Raw genomic sequence first — 19242 nt, 5'->3', positions numbered from 1 at the left:
AACTTACAATTTTCTCTCTCTCTCTCTCTCTCCTCTCCCTAACACCCCCTCCACTCTCTCACTTCCTCTCCCTCTCACTCTCTCACACTCTCTCTCTCTCTCTCTTTCACTCTCCCTTTCCTGTTAAGATAGTTGCTTCATTTACATTGCCCAGCATTTTTGACACTATATTTCACCCCTTCTCACCACCCATTCCTATCAGGGCTGAACTTGGACTTAAAGGGCATCGGGAGTGTCACTACTCATCTCAGCAACCTCGAAAACTATGGATTAGACACTAATATCTGTCATTTTTACTTTTTATTTTTCACCCCTTCTCTCCCCCTTCCTATCAGGGTTGCACTTGGACTTAAAGGGCATCGGGGATGTCACCACTCATCTCAGCGAAAATTATGGGTTAGACACACAAACACACACACACACACACACACACACACACACACATATATATATATATATATATATATATATATAAATAAATATATGTATATATAAACTTTACATATATATGTATGTATATATATATATATTATATATATATATATATATATATATATATATATATATATATATATATACTGTATATATAATTTAATGTAATATTTTCTGTTAAGACAGAATTCCATCAAATATAAGGGAGCCCATACAAACGCCAAAATGTAGATAATAAACACTATATTTCAGAGACCAAACTGTCTCTCTCCTCCACAAATAGTGAATGAGAAAAGTTACAGAAAGGCGGTATTTATACCAGAAGATCCATAGGTCCGCCGTTAAGTCACTCCAGTTGACAATTTCTCTTTAATCTTCTTGATCGCTGGTTGGAAAAAGATTTTATTTATAATACCTGAATCCCAAGTGCCTCTTGAGAGATTCATTTCATTTCTTTGTTTAATCATGGCTGATTTCACCATCTGGCTTTTAAACCGACAATTGCTGCTATAAATTATACGAGACATATTCCAGGTTATTCTGCGGTTATGGTTATTTATGTGGTTAAAAATAGCTGAGTTCTGTTGTCCATACCTAACTGAACGTTAATACTAATCTCTGGGGGAGTGATTTGCCTGTGAAACCGACCTAAGATTGGTCACTGTCGAGGCAAGAGATTTCGTAAACTCGTGTGTCTTTGGGGACTGGTTTTTGTTGGACTTTAATCAGGAATTTGGCTGAGGTATTTGGGTAGGCAAAAGCAAAAGGGTTAGAGTTTGCAAGTATCTGTATCAACGTCTTAATCCTGTCCAGGTGTGGGATTTTTATTTTATTGTTGTGGGTCTCTTTTTGTCTTGTTATGGGGGACGGTAGAAAATAGTGTTTGCTTTGTGGATCGATTTCTCAATTAAATGGTCAGGGTACTTTAAAGATGACAGCTGCCTACGGATTAGTTCAATTTCCTTTTCCAGGAGATCCGGGGAGCAAATCCATAAGGCTCTTAAGAATAAATTGCTGGCTACGCCAATTTTGATAGAGATGTCATGATAGCTATAAAAATGGATGTATGACAGAGAGAAAGTTGGTTTTCTGTATATGGTAAATTTGTATTCTGTCGTGTCTCTAATTATTAAAACGTCAAGAAAACGAATTTTGTTGTCTGTTTCCCATTCAACTTTAAATTTGATGCTTTGCGCTAATGCATTTAATTTTGAAAGAAATTCATTAAAATTGCCCCACTTATTATCCCAAAATGTTAAGATATCATCTACATATCTCATCCATAGCATGACTTTAGGTTTTATTGCGTTTATTATTACAATTTCAAAATATCAAACACCCCCCCTTACTATTAACCAACACTTAGTTTTGAACCTTGGTTTATCCTTTGCCCTCATGACAGACCGGAAAAATAACCTAGATTTCATTGTTGCCTGTGACAAATTCATAGCTGATAAAAATTACAGCCGAGAAGAGATATGTTTAAAAGGCATCTTACTAAATGCAATAGCTGACCTTAATAAGAAATACCCTGTCCCTCGTAGATTTACGAAAGCCATCCGCTCGCTACAAAAATTACATGTTGTAATAAGTAGATCCGACAAAGACGGCAAAATCGTGATTATGGACAAAGACTTTTACCTCGACAAAATCAACCAACTCCTTGGTGACACTAACACTTATGACAAATTTACAAAAATCCCCTCCAAAACGTCCCCACAAAATTTTTTCCTTAGAAAAGTAAGATTAATTGGCAAAGACAAAAAGAGCATTGAACTACTAGAGAAATTTAGTCATTAACCCAAAACTACCTTGCTTTTATGGCCTTCCCAAAAGTCATAAAGATATTCTTCCATTCAGACTTGTCATCTCATGTGCTGGAGCTTTCAATCATAAAATTTCTAAGTGGTTATAGCCGGCCTCCTGTCCCCTTTCTTAGGCACATTTTCACCCAGTCACATTGAACATTCTGAAGATTTCTGTTACAATTCAAAGAAGCACATATACAGTACCACTTCACAACATAAAACTTCTAAGTTTAGATGTAGATTCCTTATTCACAAAAGTACCAGTACAGGACGTTCTACAGTTTTTGAGGAAGAAATTAGCCCCCTATTCAGATCATGCCCCACTAGCCATAGATAAAATAAGAAAGTTAGTTGAATTATGTGTATCAAATAACATGTTTTCATTCGGGGAGTCATTCTACAAACAAAAATTCGGGTGCAGCATGGGCAGCCCCTAAGTCCTGTTTTAGCCAATCTATACATGTAATATTTTGAAACTGTAATAACGAACGTAATAAAACCTAGAGACATACTATGGATGAGATATGTAGATGATATCTTAACATTTTGGGATAATAAGTAGGGCAATTTCAGTGACTTTCTTTCAAAATGAAATGCATTAGTGCATAGCATCGAATTTAAAGTTGAATGGGAAACAAACAACAAAATTCCTTTTCTTGACGTTTTAATAATTAGAGACACGACAGAATACAAATTTACCACATACAGAAAACCAACTTTCTCTCTGTCATACATCCATTTCTATAGCTATCATGATATCTCTATCAAAATTGGCGTAGCCAGCAATTTATTCTTAAGAGCCTTATGGATTTGCTCCCCGGATCTCCTGGAAAAGGAAATTGAACTAATCCGTAAGCAGCTGTCATCTTTAAAGTACCCTGACCATTTAATTGAGAAATCGATCCACAAAGCAAACACCATTTTCTACCGGTCCCCCATAACAAGACCAGAGAGACCCACAACAATAAAATAAAAATCCCACACCTGGACAGGATTAAGACGTTGACACAGACACTTGGAAACTCTAACCCTTTTGCTTTTACCTACCCAAATACCTTAGCCAAATCCCTGATTAACGTCCAACAAAAACCAGTCCCCAAAGACACAGGAGTTTACGAAATCCCTTGCTTTGGTTTCACAGGCAAATCACTCCCCCAAAGATTAATACAGCATCAGGACCCAGGGTCCTGTACAGCATAAACGTTCAGTTAGGTAGGACAACAGAACTCAGCTATCTTTAACCATATAAATCACCATAACCACAGAATAACCTGGAATATGTCTCGTATAATTTATAGCAGCAATTTTCGGTTTAAGAGCCAGATGGTGGAATCAGCCTTGATCAAACAAAGAAATGAAATGAATCTCTCAAGAGGCACTTGGGATTCAGGTATTATAGATAAAATCTTCTTCCAACCAGCGATCAAGAAGATTAAAGAGAAATTGTCAACTTGAGTGACTTAACGGCAGACCTGTGGATCTTCTGGTATAAATACCGCCTTTCTGTAACTTTTCTCATTCACAATTTGCCTGAAGAGAGACAGTTTGGTCTCTGAAATATAGCGTTTATTTTCCACATTTTGGGGTTATTATATATATGTACACACACACACACATATATATACACATACGGTGTCTTTCATGTGTATAAATGCTATACAAAATCAAGACACAACATAAAATTCTGAAGTAGTTAAATGAAATTACTTTGCGTATGTTACGCAACAACCCCCTTGACATTTACTCTTCGAATTAATCGAGGAAAATAATTTAGGCAGCGCACCTCTCTCTCTCTCTCTCTCTCTCTCTCTCTCTCTCCCCTTACCCTACCCTACCTCTTATTTACCTCAGGAGACTCCTCCCAAATTCATATCTATTTTTTTCCCTTCTCTGGAAAGGAACAGGGAAGGAAGTGAGAGAATACACAGAATCAGAATGTTTACGAGGCGAATGTGACGCCATCTTTGTTTTCTAATTAGTACCACTCTCGTCTTCGTCTTCTTCTTCCTCTCCTTCTTCTTGGAAATGCTCTGTCAAGCAATGCGGAGAAGTGTGGGAGTTTCTGATAATTAGTCTTCTTAATATATATATATATATATATATATATATATATATATATATATATATATATATATATATATATATATATATATATAGATTTCTGACACACATCCGTTATCGAACCCAAGTCTTCCGATTGCAAAGCGAGGGCGCTACTAACTGAACCACAACACAAGCCTTTCGATTGGACGACCGGGATTCGACCCGGATTGGAGTCAGTTGATTACTCCTGATATACGGTAAATATATACATATATATATATAAATAATATATATATATATATATACATATATATATATATTATATATATGTGGTATATATACATATAGAATATAACTTGAGAGAGAGAGAGAGAGAGAGAGAGAGAGAGAGAGTGTGGAAATAAAAGCCAACTTCGATATACTAAGAACGATAGCAACGGTAATGGATGAGCAATATTTGTTGTATGAATTTCAACACAAATATAGGAGATGACAACACAAACAAATAAGGGGCGATTGAAAAGGTGAGCAATAAAGAATATGGAATAAACAATAATATGGAACACATATATAGCAATAAGGACTTTACAGGTGTTGAATAAACGTGTTAAAGGAGGGAGGGATAGATCCATATGTATGAGATCGTTCTCGAAACATGTGCGTGTCCAAGTGGCGTAGTAGTGTTGAATGGACAGAGGGGGAAAAAATAAAATCCTTTTAGAAGTGAAATCATTTCAAAAATTATACTCATAAAAATGAAACCCTTTTAAAAGTGAAAACCTTTTAAAGTGAAAGCCTTTCAAATGGAACCCTTTTTGAAAATAAAACTTTAAAAAAATATAAAATCATTTTAGAAATGTAAGCCTTTTAGAGTGAAACTTTTTTTAAAGTGAAACCCTTTGAAATGATTCCTTTTTGAAAATAACACTTGAAAAAATATAATCATTTTAGAAATGTAACCCTTTTAAAGTGCAACCTTTTTAAAGTTAAACCCTTTTCAAAATGAAACTAAAAGTGAAACCCTTTTAAAATGTAACCATTTTCGAAATATAACCCTTTTGAAACTTTAACCCTTTTAAAAATGAAACCCTTTTAAAAACGAAACATTTTTAAAAATAACGCTTTTAAAGATGAAACTTTAAAAGTGAAACCCTTTTGAAAATAAAACCCTTTTAAAAGTGAAACCCTTTTGAAAATAAAGCCCATTTTCGAAATGAAACCCTTTTAAAAATGAAACCCCTTTGAAAATGAAACCCTTTTGAAAATGAAATCCTTTTGAAAATTAAACCCTTTTAAAAATAAAACCCATCTGAGAATGAAACCTTTTTAAAAATGAAACCCTTTTGAAGATGAAACCCTTTTAAAAATGAAAACCCGTTTGAAAATGAAACCCTTTTGAAAATGAAACCCTTTTTCAATTGATTGCTATCGAAGTTTAAGCAATGGAAAGACGTGTAGCAAGAAAATGAATTGTTAAGGCATATTATGATGTGTCCAGGTTAAAGATGAAGATGAAATGGAACAACAGTGACAGAGGAAAGATTTAATCTCAGACATGGCACTGGGTATTACGATTGGTACAGGAAACCGCCAACAGATGTCGCCACCCCTGCAGTGAATGGAAGACATTTCCGCATATTTTGAGCTTTGTTCTTGCTCGTAACTCTCTCTCTCTCTCTCTCTCTCTCTCTCTCTCTCTCTCTCTCTCTCTCTCTCTCTCTCTGTGTCTGTCTACACATAAGAGCAAAAACACAATGAAAATGCACACACACACACACACACAAATCCATCGATCCCTAATATCTGCCATTCACAGCGGAGCTGGAGAGGGCTACATCTATTGAAATTTCTTGTACTAGAATCACGTTAAAAAACAAACAAAGGCAAATGAATCTAAATGAACCAAATTTTAAAAATTAAATGTATACATTCCACAAATTCCACTATGGTCTTTAAAGCAGAGTTGCAGAATCGGCAACAATAACAGTGCCGAGCCCATCAGCACAGTGCCACTGTTTTTACCCTAAAGTAGATGAGACTCTTGACAATAGGGTGATTGATAGGCAAACATTTCGCTCGCGCTGCCGAGTTGCATTCGATGTTGGGTGTAGCACTGATGTTAGGTAGATGTTTGGCTACTTTTCTATTATTATTATTATTCAGAAGATGACTCCCTCTTCATATGGAACAAGCCCACCACGGGGGCCATTGACTTGAAATTATTATTATTATTATTATTATTATTATTATTATTATTATTATTATTATTATTATTATTCATAAAATAAACCATATTCATGCGGAACAATCCCACCACAGGGGCTATTGAGTTGAGAGTCAAGCTTCCAAGTATTATGATGTTCATTTGAAAGAAGTGACAGATGGATACAGGAAATTCAGAAAGAAGAGATCAGTTATTATTATTATTATTATTATTATTCAGAAGACGAACCCTGTTTATATGGAACAATCCCACCACAGGGGCCATTGACCTGAAATTCAAGCATCCAAAGAAATATTATGGTGATCTTTTGAAAGAATTAACAGAAGGTAACAGGAAATACAGAGAGAGGGTGTCAGTTATTGGAAAAGAAAAAATAATGAATTAATGAATAGTTAGAAATGAAAGTGAATTTTACAATACAAGGAGAATTGCTTTAGGGTAGTAATGCACTGCATCTTCGCTTGAACCTTCAAGGTTCTAATTGTACAACATCCTCAGTAGGGAGATGGTTCCACTGTCCAACGGTGGGAGGAATAGGCAATAGGTTCATATTCTGAATAATAATAATAATAATAATAATAATAATAATAATAATAATAATAATAATAAAATACAAAATCCACATTTATAATAATAATAATAATAATAAGGCAATACCTAGAAAAATATTTTTATTTGGTTAGAGATAAAAGATCATGAATAAAGCTTTACAGAACTTTATTTTTGGGGAAAAGGTTATACTTAAGAGCTGATTGAGTGCCTTTTCAAAAGAGTTAACTGATATGTTTTTGCTAAAACTAGGTTTAATTTACTTACAAAAAAGAGGGTTTTTTTGTGTAAATCTGCTACGGTCACTTGTGTGAAATAAATATAATAATTACCAGCTGTTCTGTCTTCCATAAATTGTTTTGAGTTTGTAGTTTGAAAAAGATTCAAAGAGAATCACGCAAGGCAGATTTATGCCAGTATTTCTTTGATTTTTTTTTCAGGAATTTTCTGCGACTGTGTTTTCTCAATGTCCTGTACTCTCCTTAAAACGTTTTTCTTTGGAAATTATGGAGTAATGGCTTGGAAAAGTACACAGCCATTTGTGTATGCGTGTATGAAGGTGTCTGCTCGCGTGTATGAAGAAATGAACTTTTCAGTATTGACCGGGAAAGCAAAAATACAAAAAAATATTCCAATATCATTCCAGGTATATTTTTAGTAGGAAAATAAAAAAATTACATCTGAAAATAAACATTTTTACATTCTAACTCTAAAGAACGTCACTGAAAAATAAGTATTTTAAACTCCCATCCTTTTTTGCACAATTTATTGGGAAAACAAGAAAACAATATTTTTTTTACCTCTTTGCAGTTTATTGTTGAAACAATAACCAATATCCGAATTATTTTTTATTTTGACAGACGATGAGGGCCAGACCGACGCTAGAGTGATGTGACCTCTGACTGACCTCTCAGGGTCATGGAAAACAGCACGGCATGTGACCAAGGTAAGTCATTAATTAATTTTGTGTTTACATTCACACGTAATTTTTTTATTTGTAATGACTGAATTCTTGTCTTCTGTGTACATAGAGATTGTTAACATATATTATGTACCTATGTTAATATTGCCCTGAGTTTTATATTCTATGTATGTATACATACATACATAGAAGGCTTGTTCCCTAACTGAGTTTCTGTCATCTGTATACAGTACTTTGAAACCAGCACACATGCATACATACATATGTACATAAAACAGTTACATACTTTGTTACACATATACACACATATATACATATACACATATATATATATATATATATATATGTCATCTATATATAGTATATGTATATATGTATATATATATATATATATATATATATATATATATATATATATATATATATATATATATATATATATATATATATATATATATATATATATATAATCACATTAACATGTGATTTGTTCATCACATATCACCCCAGGTGAGAAATTAAGAAACTAAGGAATTAAGTCACTGACCTAAAAATAAAGTCGAAACTGGTCAGGACCTACAGTCTCTTATTTTGTCACCTGTGGTGATGTGTGATATACAGTATATGTATATGTGCATACCGTATGTATATGCATATATATATATATATATATATATATATATATATAAATTTGTTATAGAAATTAGAACTTCCACTACCATTGAAATTCTTTATTTATATAAATTATTATTATTATTATTATTATTATTATTATTATTATTATTATTATTATTATTATTAAAAAGAGTTTAAAAACTTGAAAAGTGAAAGAGAAAATAGCTTTAACCTAAGAGAAACCGCCGTCTCCCCGAGTACTTAGAAGCCTCTTATAAGAAAGGCACATAAAACGCCTAAACTAAGGTCGTTAAATTAATGAAGGCCCATACATAAAAAAAGTAATATGCCTCTTGCCTTTATAATATAATAATGTCAGGGAGCTTGGAACTCGCATTAAAATCATATAGCAAGGTCCTAAAGAGAGAGAGAGAGAGAGAGAGAGAGAGAGAGAGAGAGAGAGAGAGAGAGAGAGAGAGAGAGAGAGAGAGATCGTGTTTCAGTAAGCTGAGGACTGTAGCTATCTAAAAAGAGAGAGAGAGAGAGAGAGAGAGAGAGAGAGAGAGAGAGAGAGAGAGAGAGAGAGAGAGAGAGAGAGGTCGTGTTTCAGTAATTTCCGGATTGTAATTAACTGAGAGAGAGAGAGAGAGAGAGAGAGAGAGAGAGAGAGGTCGTGTTTCAGTAATTTCCGGATTGTAATTAACTGAGAGAGAGGGAAAGAGATGTCGTGTTTCAGTAAGCTGAAGCTTGGATTGCAGAGAGAGAGAGAGAGAGAGAGAGAGAGAGAGAGAGAGAGAGAGAGAGAGAGAGAGAGAGAGATTGTGTTTCCAGTAACTGAGGATTGTAATTAACTAAGAGAGAGAGAGAGAGGAGAGAGAGAGAGTAAGAGAGAGTGTTTGTAAGCTTAGCAGAGAGAGAGAGAGAGAGAGAGAGAGAGAGAGAGAAAGAGAGATCGTGTTTCAGTAAGCTGAGGATTGTAGCTGTCTAAAAGAGAGAGAGAGAGAGAGAGAGAGAGAGAGAGAGAGAGAGGTCGTGTTTCAATAAGTTGCGGGTTGTAATTAATTGAGAGAGAGAGAGAGAGAGATCGTGTTTCAGTAAGTTGTGGGTCTTAATGAACTGAGAGAGAGAGAGAGAGAGAGATTTCAGTAAGGTGTGTTTCAGTTGTAAAGAGAGAGTCTTAGAGAGAGAGAGAGAGAGAGAGAGAGAGAGAGAGAGAGAGAGAGAGAGAGAGAGAGAGAGATCGTGTTTCAGTAAGGTGGGGTCTTAGAATGTAAAAGAGAGAGAGAGAGAGAGAGAGAGAGAGAGATAGTATTTCAGTAAGGTGTGTGTTGTAGCTATGTAAAAGAGAGAGAGAGAGAGAATATAAAAAAATTAATATAATAACTGGATATATTTCAAGCAAACCTGGCCTCGTCAAGTCACCAGAAAAACAACAACTATTTAAAACAGAAAAACAACAACTATTTAAACAAGAAAAACAACAACAAGAAAAACAAGAAAACCACATCTATTTACGAATTAATATAAAAAAAACAACATCCCACTCAGTCAGCGTAATCACCCCAAGTCAGAATAAGATTCAGTGAAAATAACAATAAAAAACAACAACTATTTAAACCAGAAAACCAACAGCTATTTGAACCAGGAAAATAACAACTATCTAACCCTAAAAAAACAAAAATAACAACTAATTAACCCAGAAAAACAACAAAAAACAAGTATTTAAACAAGAAAAACAACAGCCAAAAACAATATTTAAACCAGAAAAACGATACAGCAACCATTAAACCTGAAAAAACAGTAAAAACAACAACAGCAACTATTTAAACCAGAAAACCAACAAGTATTTAAAAAAAGAAAAACAACAACAATATAAACCAGAAAAACAAGACAAAACCATTTAAACCTGAATAACAGCAATGGAACGACTATTTAAACCTGAAAAGCAACAACTATTGGCCTCTCATATGTCAGTTCAGACGCTGTTATTCAATTCATCCCAGAAACGTGACGTTGTATTGATTACCTTCTCTCATATATTTATTTATATATATATACACACACACATATATATATATGTACATATATTTTTTTTATTTTTTTATTTTGTTTAATCTCCGCCTGAAGTTTAATTACATGCAAACCAGCCCTTCGTGTTTGATCTCTCCTTTTTTTTTTTTTTTTTTTTATTTTTTACTTTTAATTTTCGTTCCTGGAAGTGAGCAGGTGAGGCGGGGGAAACGCGTTCACCTTTCTCAGGAAATTGCTCTCGGGGTAGGAAGGGAGCGAGAGAGTAGATTTCACATTATTCTCATTTTTTACTCGCGTTTGGCAACGTCCTGCAGTGTGTGTGTGTGTGTGTATGTGTGTGTTATGCCCTTACGTCTTCTGTCTGTTTGCTTGTGTTTGTTTGTTTGCGCTTGTCTGTGCTACAAGGAGATAATCATTGCATTTCTTTTTCTCCCTTTCCTTCTCCCCAGAAAGCAATGACGTTTGAAAACGTCCTGTGTCCTTCTGTAATGTCTGTTTTTGATTGTCTGTGTAGACACAGAGGATGAAGGATCAATTGAGATAATAATTATTTACCTCTCTCTCTCTCTCTCTCTCTCTCTCTCTCTCTCTCTCTCTCCAACAGCATTAAATTATACCCTGTGTTGGAGGGATGACGTCTGAAAACGTCCTGCGTGCTTGTTATGATGTCACGTCTGTACGTCTGTCTTGTCTGTCTGTCTGTCTGTCTGCTGGTCTGTCCGTGTCTGTGGACGAAGGATCAAAGGAGATAATGATTATTTATTTATCTTATTCTCTCTCTCCCTTCCCCAACAGCGTTGAATTTCACCCTATGTTGGAGCGATGACGCGGGCGGCGTCGTCGGGTTGAGCACCCAGGTAACCGAGGGCGGCTCCGGCAAGGGCGGCGGCGGACCTGGAGGAGGAGGCGACGAGGAAGGCGTCGAAGAAGGCGTAGTAGGAGTAGTAGGAGTAGGAGTGGTAGTAGTAGGAGGCGGAGGGAGAGGGAGAGTTGGAGGAGGAGGAGGCGGAGGAGGGGGTGTAGGAGGAGGAGGAGGAGGGGGCCTGCTGGGGATCTCCTCCCCCGACGAGAGCTGGCAGAGCATCCGGGAGGAGTTGCAATGGGCCTTCCCCGTCCACATCTACGGCTTCTCCTGCCTCTTCTTCATGCTCGCCTTCTACACCTTCTTCTCCATCCTTAATCTTAGGTGAGTCTGTGGTGATGAGTCTCTCTTGTTCTTGGGATAAGGTGGGTGAGTCTATAGTGAGTCTCTTGTTTTTGGGATAAGGTGGGTGAGTCTATAGTGAATCTCTAGTTCTTGGGATAAGGTGGGTGAGTCTATAGTGAATCTCTTGTTCTTGGGATAAGGTGGGTGAGTCTATAGTGAATCTCTTGTTCTTGGGATAAGGTGAGCCTATAGTGAATCTCTTGTTCTTGGGATAAGATGGGTGAGTCTATAGTGAATCTCTTGTTTTGGGATAAGGTGGGTGAGTCGATGGTGAGTCTCTTGTTCCTGAGATAAGGTGGGTGAGTCTATAGTGAGTCTCTTGTTCTTGGGATAAGGTAGGTGAGTCTATATTGAATCTCTTGTCCTTGGGATAAGGTGAGTCTATAGTGAGTCTCTTGTTCTTGGGATAAGGTGGGTGAGTGTATGGTGAGTCTCTTGTTCTTTGGATAAGGTGGGTGAATCTATGGTGAGTCTCTTGTTCTTGGGATGAGGTGGGTGAGTCTATAGTGAATCCCTTGTTCTTGGGATAAGGTGGGTGAGTCTATGGTGAGTCTCTTGTTCTTGGGATAAGGTGTCTTTAGTGAGTCTCTTGTTCTTGGGATAAGGTGTCTTTAGTGAGTCTCTTGTTCTTGGGGTAAGGTGGGTGAGTCTATAGTGAATCTCTTGTCCATGGGATAAGGTGAGTCTATGGTGAGTCTCTTGTTCTTGGGATAAGGTGGGTGAGTCTATGGTGAGTCTCCTGTTCTTGGGATAAGGTGGGTGAGTCTATAGTGAATCTCTTGTTCTTGGGATAAGGTGAGTCTATAGTGAGTCTCTTGTTCTTGGGATAAGGTGGGTGAGTCTATAGTGAGTCTCCTGTTCTTAGTCTAAGGTGGGTCTGTGGTGAGTCTCCATTCTTAATCTTAGGTGAGTCTGTGGTGATGAGTCTCTTGTTCTTGGGATAAGGTGGGTCTGTGGTGAGTCTCCATTCTTAATCTTAGGTGAGTCTGTGGTGATGAGTCTCTTGTTCTTTGGATAAGGTGAATCTATAGTGAGTTTCTTTTCCTTGAGATTAGGTGGGTGAATCTGTGGCGAGTCTCTTGTTCTTGGGATATGGTGGGTGAGTCTATAATGAGTCTCTTGTTCTTGGTCTAAGGTGGGTCTGTTGTGAGTCTCCATTCTTAATCTTAGGCGAGTCTGTGGTGATGAGTCTCTTCTTCTTGGGATAAGCTGGGTGAGTGTGATAAGTCTCTTGTTCTTGGGATAAGGTGGGTGAGTCTGTGATGAGTCTCTTATTCTTGGTGTAAGGTGATGAGTCTCTTGTTCTTAATCTAAGTTGAGTCTATAATGAGTCTCTAGTTCTTAGTCTAAGATGGGTTTGTGGTGAGTCTCAATCCTTAATCGTAGGTGAGTCTGTGGTGATGAGTCTCTTACTCTCTTGTTCTTGGGATAAGGTGGGTGAGTCTATAGTGAGTCTTTTGTTCTTAGGATAAGGTGGGTGAGTCTATAGTGAGTCTTATGTTCTTGGGGTAAGGTGAGTCTCTTTTGCTGAGTTAATGTGGCTGGCTATTCTTGAATTCAAGTGAGTCTGTATTCTTAAGCTAAGGTGAGTCTGTGGTGAGTCTCTTTCTTGATCTAAGGCGACTTTCTATTCTTAAAGTAAAGTGAGTCTTTATTGTGTGAGTCTCTATTCATAATCTAAGGTGAGTCTTCATTCTTTATTCAAAATGAATTTCTATTCTTAATCTAAGATGAGTCTCCATTCTTAATGTAAGGTGAGTCGTTCATAGCTGAAATATTCTGAAATAGGGCAATGAAAATGCATTGCATTTATTCCTTATGTAACTTAATCTTTCTTTATAACGCATTTTAAAAAGTATTACCGTTTACCTAGTTAAATTATTAATCAATTTTTTTCTTAAATATGTGGAAATACTCACGTTTCATTAAACACAAAATACCTCAAAGGCAGTGTGAAAATGGCCACTCTCACCCTCTCCTGCAGCAGCTGTCAACCTGATCCATCCTCTCTCTCTCTCTCTCTCTCTCTCTCTCTCTCTCTCTCTCTCTCTCTCTCTCTCTCTCTGATCACGGCGGTGTGGAACTATGCCATAGGTATTCATGTATCTGTTTTGCTCTCTCGCTCACCAGTGTGAGACCTTTCAATAGGTGTATATTCTCTCTCTCTCTCTCTCTCTCTCTCTCTCTCTCTCTCTCTCTCCCTGTTGTGAGAAAGGACACAGCAGTCTCTCATATTAATATTTTAAAATTAACCACCATTTTTAATTAGTGACAAAATATAACTTAAAATAATGCTTCATTTGTTTAAGTATGTTTTGTATAAAAAGACTTGTTGGGTTTTCCTATATTGATATAACTATAAAGTAGTTTTCAAACGTTTTTCTATATTAACATAACTATAAAGTAGTTTTCAAACCTACCATCATCATCATCATCATCATCGTCATAACAACACCATCTCATCACTATAAATCATCATTATCACCATCAACCCACACCAAAAAAAAACTAATCACCACTTCGAAAACTCATAAAAAAATACGAAATTACAGAAGTATTTCAGAACTTGACAGTTCAAACAAACTTAATGCAGATGAACCTCTCTCTCTCTCTCTCTCTCTCTCTCTCTCTCTCTCTCTCTCTCTCTCTCTCTCTCTCTCTCTCTCCTTATCCCCTTACCTCCAACTTCCCAAAATGAAGTCGAAATGATACAAATGGACCCTGTCACTGTTTGAAATTGGTGAGTTATTGAGGCGAGGTGACAGCTTAGTAATTAGATCTAGAACAGATAGCTGGAGATTTTGTGCTCTTTGTATTCAAACACACCTGTATATTTGATTATATTCAAAGTTGCAATAACGTGCATATTTGAGTATATTTACAGCTGCAATAACGTGCATATTTGAGTTATGTTTACTGCTGCAATAACGTATATATTTGAATATATTTACAGCTGCAAAAACATGAATATTTGATTATATTCATACTACAGTAGCGTATATATTTGAGTGTTTTTACAGTTGCAATAACGCGTATATTTGAGTATATTGACAACCACAAGAACGTGTATATTTGAGTATATTTACAGCTACAGTAACGCTTATATTTGAGTACATTCACAGCTGCAATAACGTGCATATTTGAGTATATTCACAACTCCAGTAACGTGGCTATTTGAATATATTTACAGCTAAAATAACGGATATATTTGAGTGTATTAACAAATACAACAACGCGTATATTTGAGTATATTTACAGCTACAGTAACGCTTATATTAGAGTATATTCACAGCTACAATAACGCGTATACTCAAGTGCATTTACAGCTACAATAACGCGTATATTTGAGTATGTTCGCAGCTGAAATACAGCGTACATTTGAGTATATTCACAGCTGCAGTAACGTGTATATTTGAGCATATTTCAGTATTGTGAATGTAACTGCTGGGATATTTCTTAAGGTAGGTGAACAGATTTCTTAAATTCGAGGTATTACCTTATAAATAAATGAATAAAAGCATTTCCTTAAAATGTTTATCATTATTATTGTTATTTTATATATAATTATCTTCATTCAAAATTTGCAAACTTTTATTTTAGATAAACATTTAAGGCCATTTACCTAATTAAGAAACTAGTTCCCACAAAAAGGATGAACCAAATATCAAATACGATCAAACAACGTCAATTAGATAAACAAACAAATAAATATTTGCGCACCAAACAAGAAAAAGCAAAAACAATACACAGGAAAAATTAGGGAAGGGTATATGGAGTTTTAAAGCAGTGTTGCATGTGTGTGTGTGTGTGTGTGTGAGAGAGAGAGAGAGAGAGAGAGAGAGAGAGAGAGAGATAGAGAGAGAGAGAGAGATCCTGTGAAGACTGTATGGCGTTTTAAAGTAGTATTAGATGTATAAGAGAGAGAGAGAGAGAGAGAGAGAGAGAGAGGGTACATAGGGAAAATAAGGAAAGGTTGTATGGAGTTTAAAGTAGTATTGTGTATATGTGTGCGTGTGAGAGAGAGAGAGAGAGAGAGAGAGAGAGAGAGAGAGAGAGAGAGAACGTCAACGGGGCTAGTATTGATCAAGCTTAGAAATTCAATTTTGCCGTCTGTCGATGTCAGTCCACGTGGCAGAGTAAACAGCGTTTGGCCCCGGAGCCAATTGGAAATAAAAAAAAAAAAGCTTACAGAGCACTCAGAAATAAAACGTTATTCACTCTTTAAAACGTTTATTGACTCTAAGAAGTTGTTCACTCTTTAAAACGTTTGTTAACTCTTTAAAAAGTTTGTTCACTCTTTAAAACGTTTATTAGATCTTTAAAAACTTTGTTCACTCTTTAAAACGACAGTTCACTCTTTAAAAAGTTTATTGACTCTTTAAAACGTTTATTAACTCTTTAAAAAGTTTGTTCACTATTTAAAACGTTTGTTCGCTCTTTAAAACGTTTATTAACTCCATCAAATGTGTATTAACTCTTTTAAAAATTTATTCGTTAATTAAAGGTTTATTCACTTCTTAAAACGCTTATTCACTTCTTAAAACGTTTATTCTCTCCTTAAAACGTTTGTTCGCTCTTTATAATGTCTGTTTACCTTTAGAATGTTTTTCATTCTTTAAAACGTTCATTCATTCTTTAAAAAGCTCATTCGCTCCTTAAAATGTTTATTCACTCTTTAAAATGCTTATTCACTCCCTAAAATGTTTATTCATTCCTTAAAGCGTTTATTCACTCCTTAAAGCATTTATTCCACTCCTTAATGCGTTTATTCACTCCTTAAAACGTTTATTCCACTCCTTAAAGCGTTTATTCACTCCTTAAAGTGTTTTCACTCCTAAAAAAGTTTATCACTCTTTAAAGTGTTTATTCGCCCGTTAAACTTTTTGTCTCTCTTTAAATTATTTATTCAATCTTTGAACGTTCATTCACTCTTTAAAACGTTTATTCACCCCTTACAACGTTAATTCACTCCTTAAAACGTTAATTCACTCCTTAAAAACATTTATTCACTCCTCAAAGCGTTTATTCACTCTTTAAAACGTTTGTTCACTTTAAAAAGTACGTTTTTTTACTCTTTAAAACGTTAATTCTTTCCTTAAAACGTTCATTCACTCTTTAAAACGTTTATTCACTCTTTAAAACGTTTGTTTACTCCTAAAAAAGTACGTTTATTCACTCCTCAAACGGGACCCGTTTCAAGGAAAGGCGTAATCGTGGAAACTGGCCTCGGACAAGTGATATTTCCAGGAATCTGGAAACTGGAAGACCTATTACAGCACTGCTGAGGGTTTGAAGTTGAATTAAATGGGGGTTTTACTTTTTATTGCTGTTCTTTTATTGGTTATAAGAAGATTTACAAAGTTGCTCTGATATCAGAGAGTGAGGGAATATGTAAATATAAAGGCCCATTCTTCGAATTTTCTTTTGTGAGGATTCTTTAAGAATGTTTTAGGCAAAATCTTAGAATCTTCAGCAAGATTTTCTGCAGTTTAGTATTAGAGGGATGTGATGAGCTAATATATATATATATATATATATATATATATATATATATATATATATATATATATATATATATATATTACATATGTATATATATATTACATATGTATATATATATATATATATATATATATATATATATATATATATATATATATATATATATATATATATATATATATATATATATATATATATATATATATATATATATATATATACACATACATACATACACACACACACACACACACACACGCGTGTCTTTTAACCAATAACAATTACCCAGATGTCAATCTAAAATAAAAAAAACATTTCCATTCAGAAAATACGAAACATTATACTGTATTTGCCACAAACGTTCCCTGGGACAAAAAACCTTCGCCTAACCTACTTTCTCATTTGGAAATTTTCGTGAAGCGATGACAATCCTGTTAGGGAGTTATAGGATACGCGACGCTGACAATGCATCCTTCGGGATTTGGTCCTGACGACGAAAACAAATTAGCATGGCGCGGTAACGAACCCTTTTGCCTAATGTTAAATGCCGGCTAATTACGGCGGAGGTCGGCGCTAACGGCGCCTGTCCAAATCAGTGCGATGATTTGCATGGGTGATTTTGTGGTAAACACGGAAGTTCAGTCGCTCTTTCTTCCTTTCACTCTCTCTATATATATATATATATATATATATATATATATATATATATATATATATATATATATAATATATATAAACATTCTATATTTATTTATATATACACGTGTGTATATATAAATATACATATATATACATGTGTGTATGTATTTAAACAGAACAGAGATAGCTAATGGTCCACAAAACACCAGTTTTGCAAACATTATCAATGACACATTTCAGAAGACGACACAACACTGATATAAATCGCAATTAACCTAGGAGACATCTGGAAATTAACCCTATATATTACTTTTTTAGTTTTCTGTAAAAGAAAACTATTATGCCAACTCCGCACTTTTTCTGTCCGCCCTCAGGTCTTAAAAACTGCTGAGGCTAGAGGGCTGCAAATTGGTGTGTTGATCATCCACCCTCCAATCATCAAACATACCAAATTTCAGCCCCCCTAGCTTCAGTAGTTTTTATTTTATTTAAGATTAAAGTTAACCATAATCGTGCTTTCGGCAACGATATAGGATAGGCCACTACCGGGCCGTGTTTAAAGTTTCATGGTCCGCGGCTCATATAGCATTATACCAAGACTACCGAAAGATATCTATTTTCTGTGACGTTGATTATACGCTGTAGCGGCTGTACAGAAAACTAGATTGCGCCAAAGAAACTTCGGCGTACTTTCTCACTTGTTTTCATATAAAGATCACTGCTTAGACCGTTGACTGATCTAAACCACACATTGGCGTCACAACAGAGAACGCAAGAACTTACCTGTAAAGGGGGTTTATCATCATACTCGTAAGATACAGTAAAGGGTGACAATAGGGTGAGCAGTGACGCGAGTAATTCAGTGTGACAGCGAGCGGACATTAAAGACTCATGTAGTCATCCGTTCGCGCTGAGTCTTTGTTCGTCGAGAATGCTTGCGGGTAATGTTGCTGTAATTGTTGAATAGGTCACCTCACGCGGTGCACTGCAGGCAATACTTAAGGCTCTTTGCAGCGTCCCTTCCTTAGGCCCCTAGCTGCAACAACCCCTTTCGTTCGTTTGACTGTACCTCCGTTCATATTCTCTTTCTTCCCTCTTGCTTTCCTCAACCATTTCCTAACAATTGTTTCGACATAATTTTCAGCGCTGGATGACCTCATCGTAGGTCCCAGCGCTTGGCCTCTGGCCTGAATCGCATGTTCCAGTTCCAGTTCCAGTTGTTGGATAGGAAGGAAATATTTGGCCTTGTTTTTTTGTGGCTGTGTATCAG

The 19242-nt window shown here is 35.7% G+C and overlaps 1 protein-coding gene across 2 annotated transcripts in view; it reads left to right on the top strand.

Annotated features, from left to right (window-relative positions):
- Positions 1-19242, top strand: part of LOC136839234 (uncharacterized) — a 141076-nt gene that overhangs the window by 88988 nt on the left and 32846 nt on the right. For both annotated transcript variants that reach the window (XM_067104985.1, XM_067104984.1), the window contains exons 2-3: positions 7917-8002; positions 11420-11810. In XM_067104985.1, the coding sequence (XP_066961086.1) occupies positions 7975-8002; positions 11420-11810 (419 nt within the window). In that variant the 5' untranslated portion in view covers positions 7917-7974. The remainder of the gene's footprint in view (positions 1-7916; positions 8003-11419; positions 11811-19242) is intronic.

This window comes from Macrobrachium rosenbergii, chromosome 6 (assembly GCF_040412425.1).
Source record: "Macrobrachium rosenbergii isolate ZJJX-2024 chromosome 6, ASM4041242v1, whole genome shotgun sequence".
Lineage (NCBI taxonomy): Eukaryota > Metazoa > Arthropoda > Malacostraca > Decapoda > Palaemonidae > Macrobrachium > Macrobrachium rosenbergii.
The sequence above is the reverse complement of the archived record's forward strand: the minus strand, read 5'-3'. Positions and strand labels throughout refer to the sequence as shown.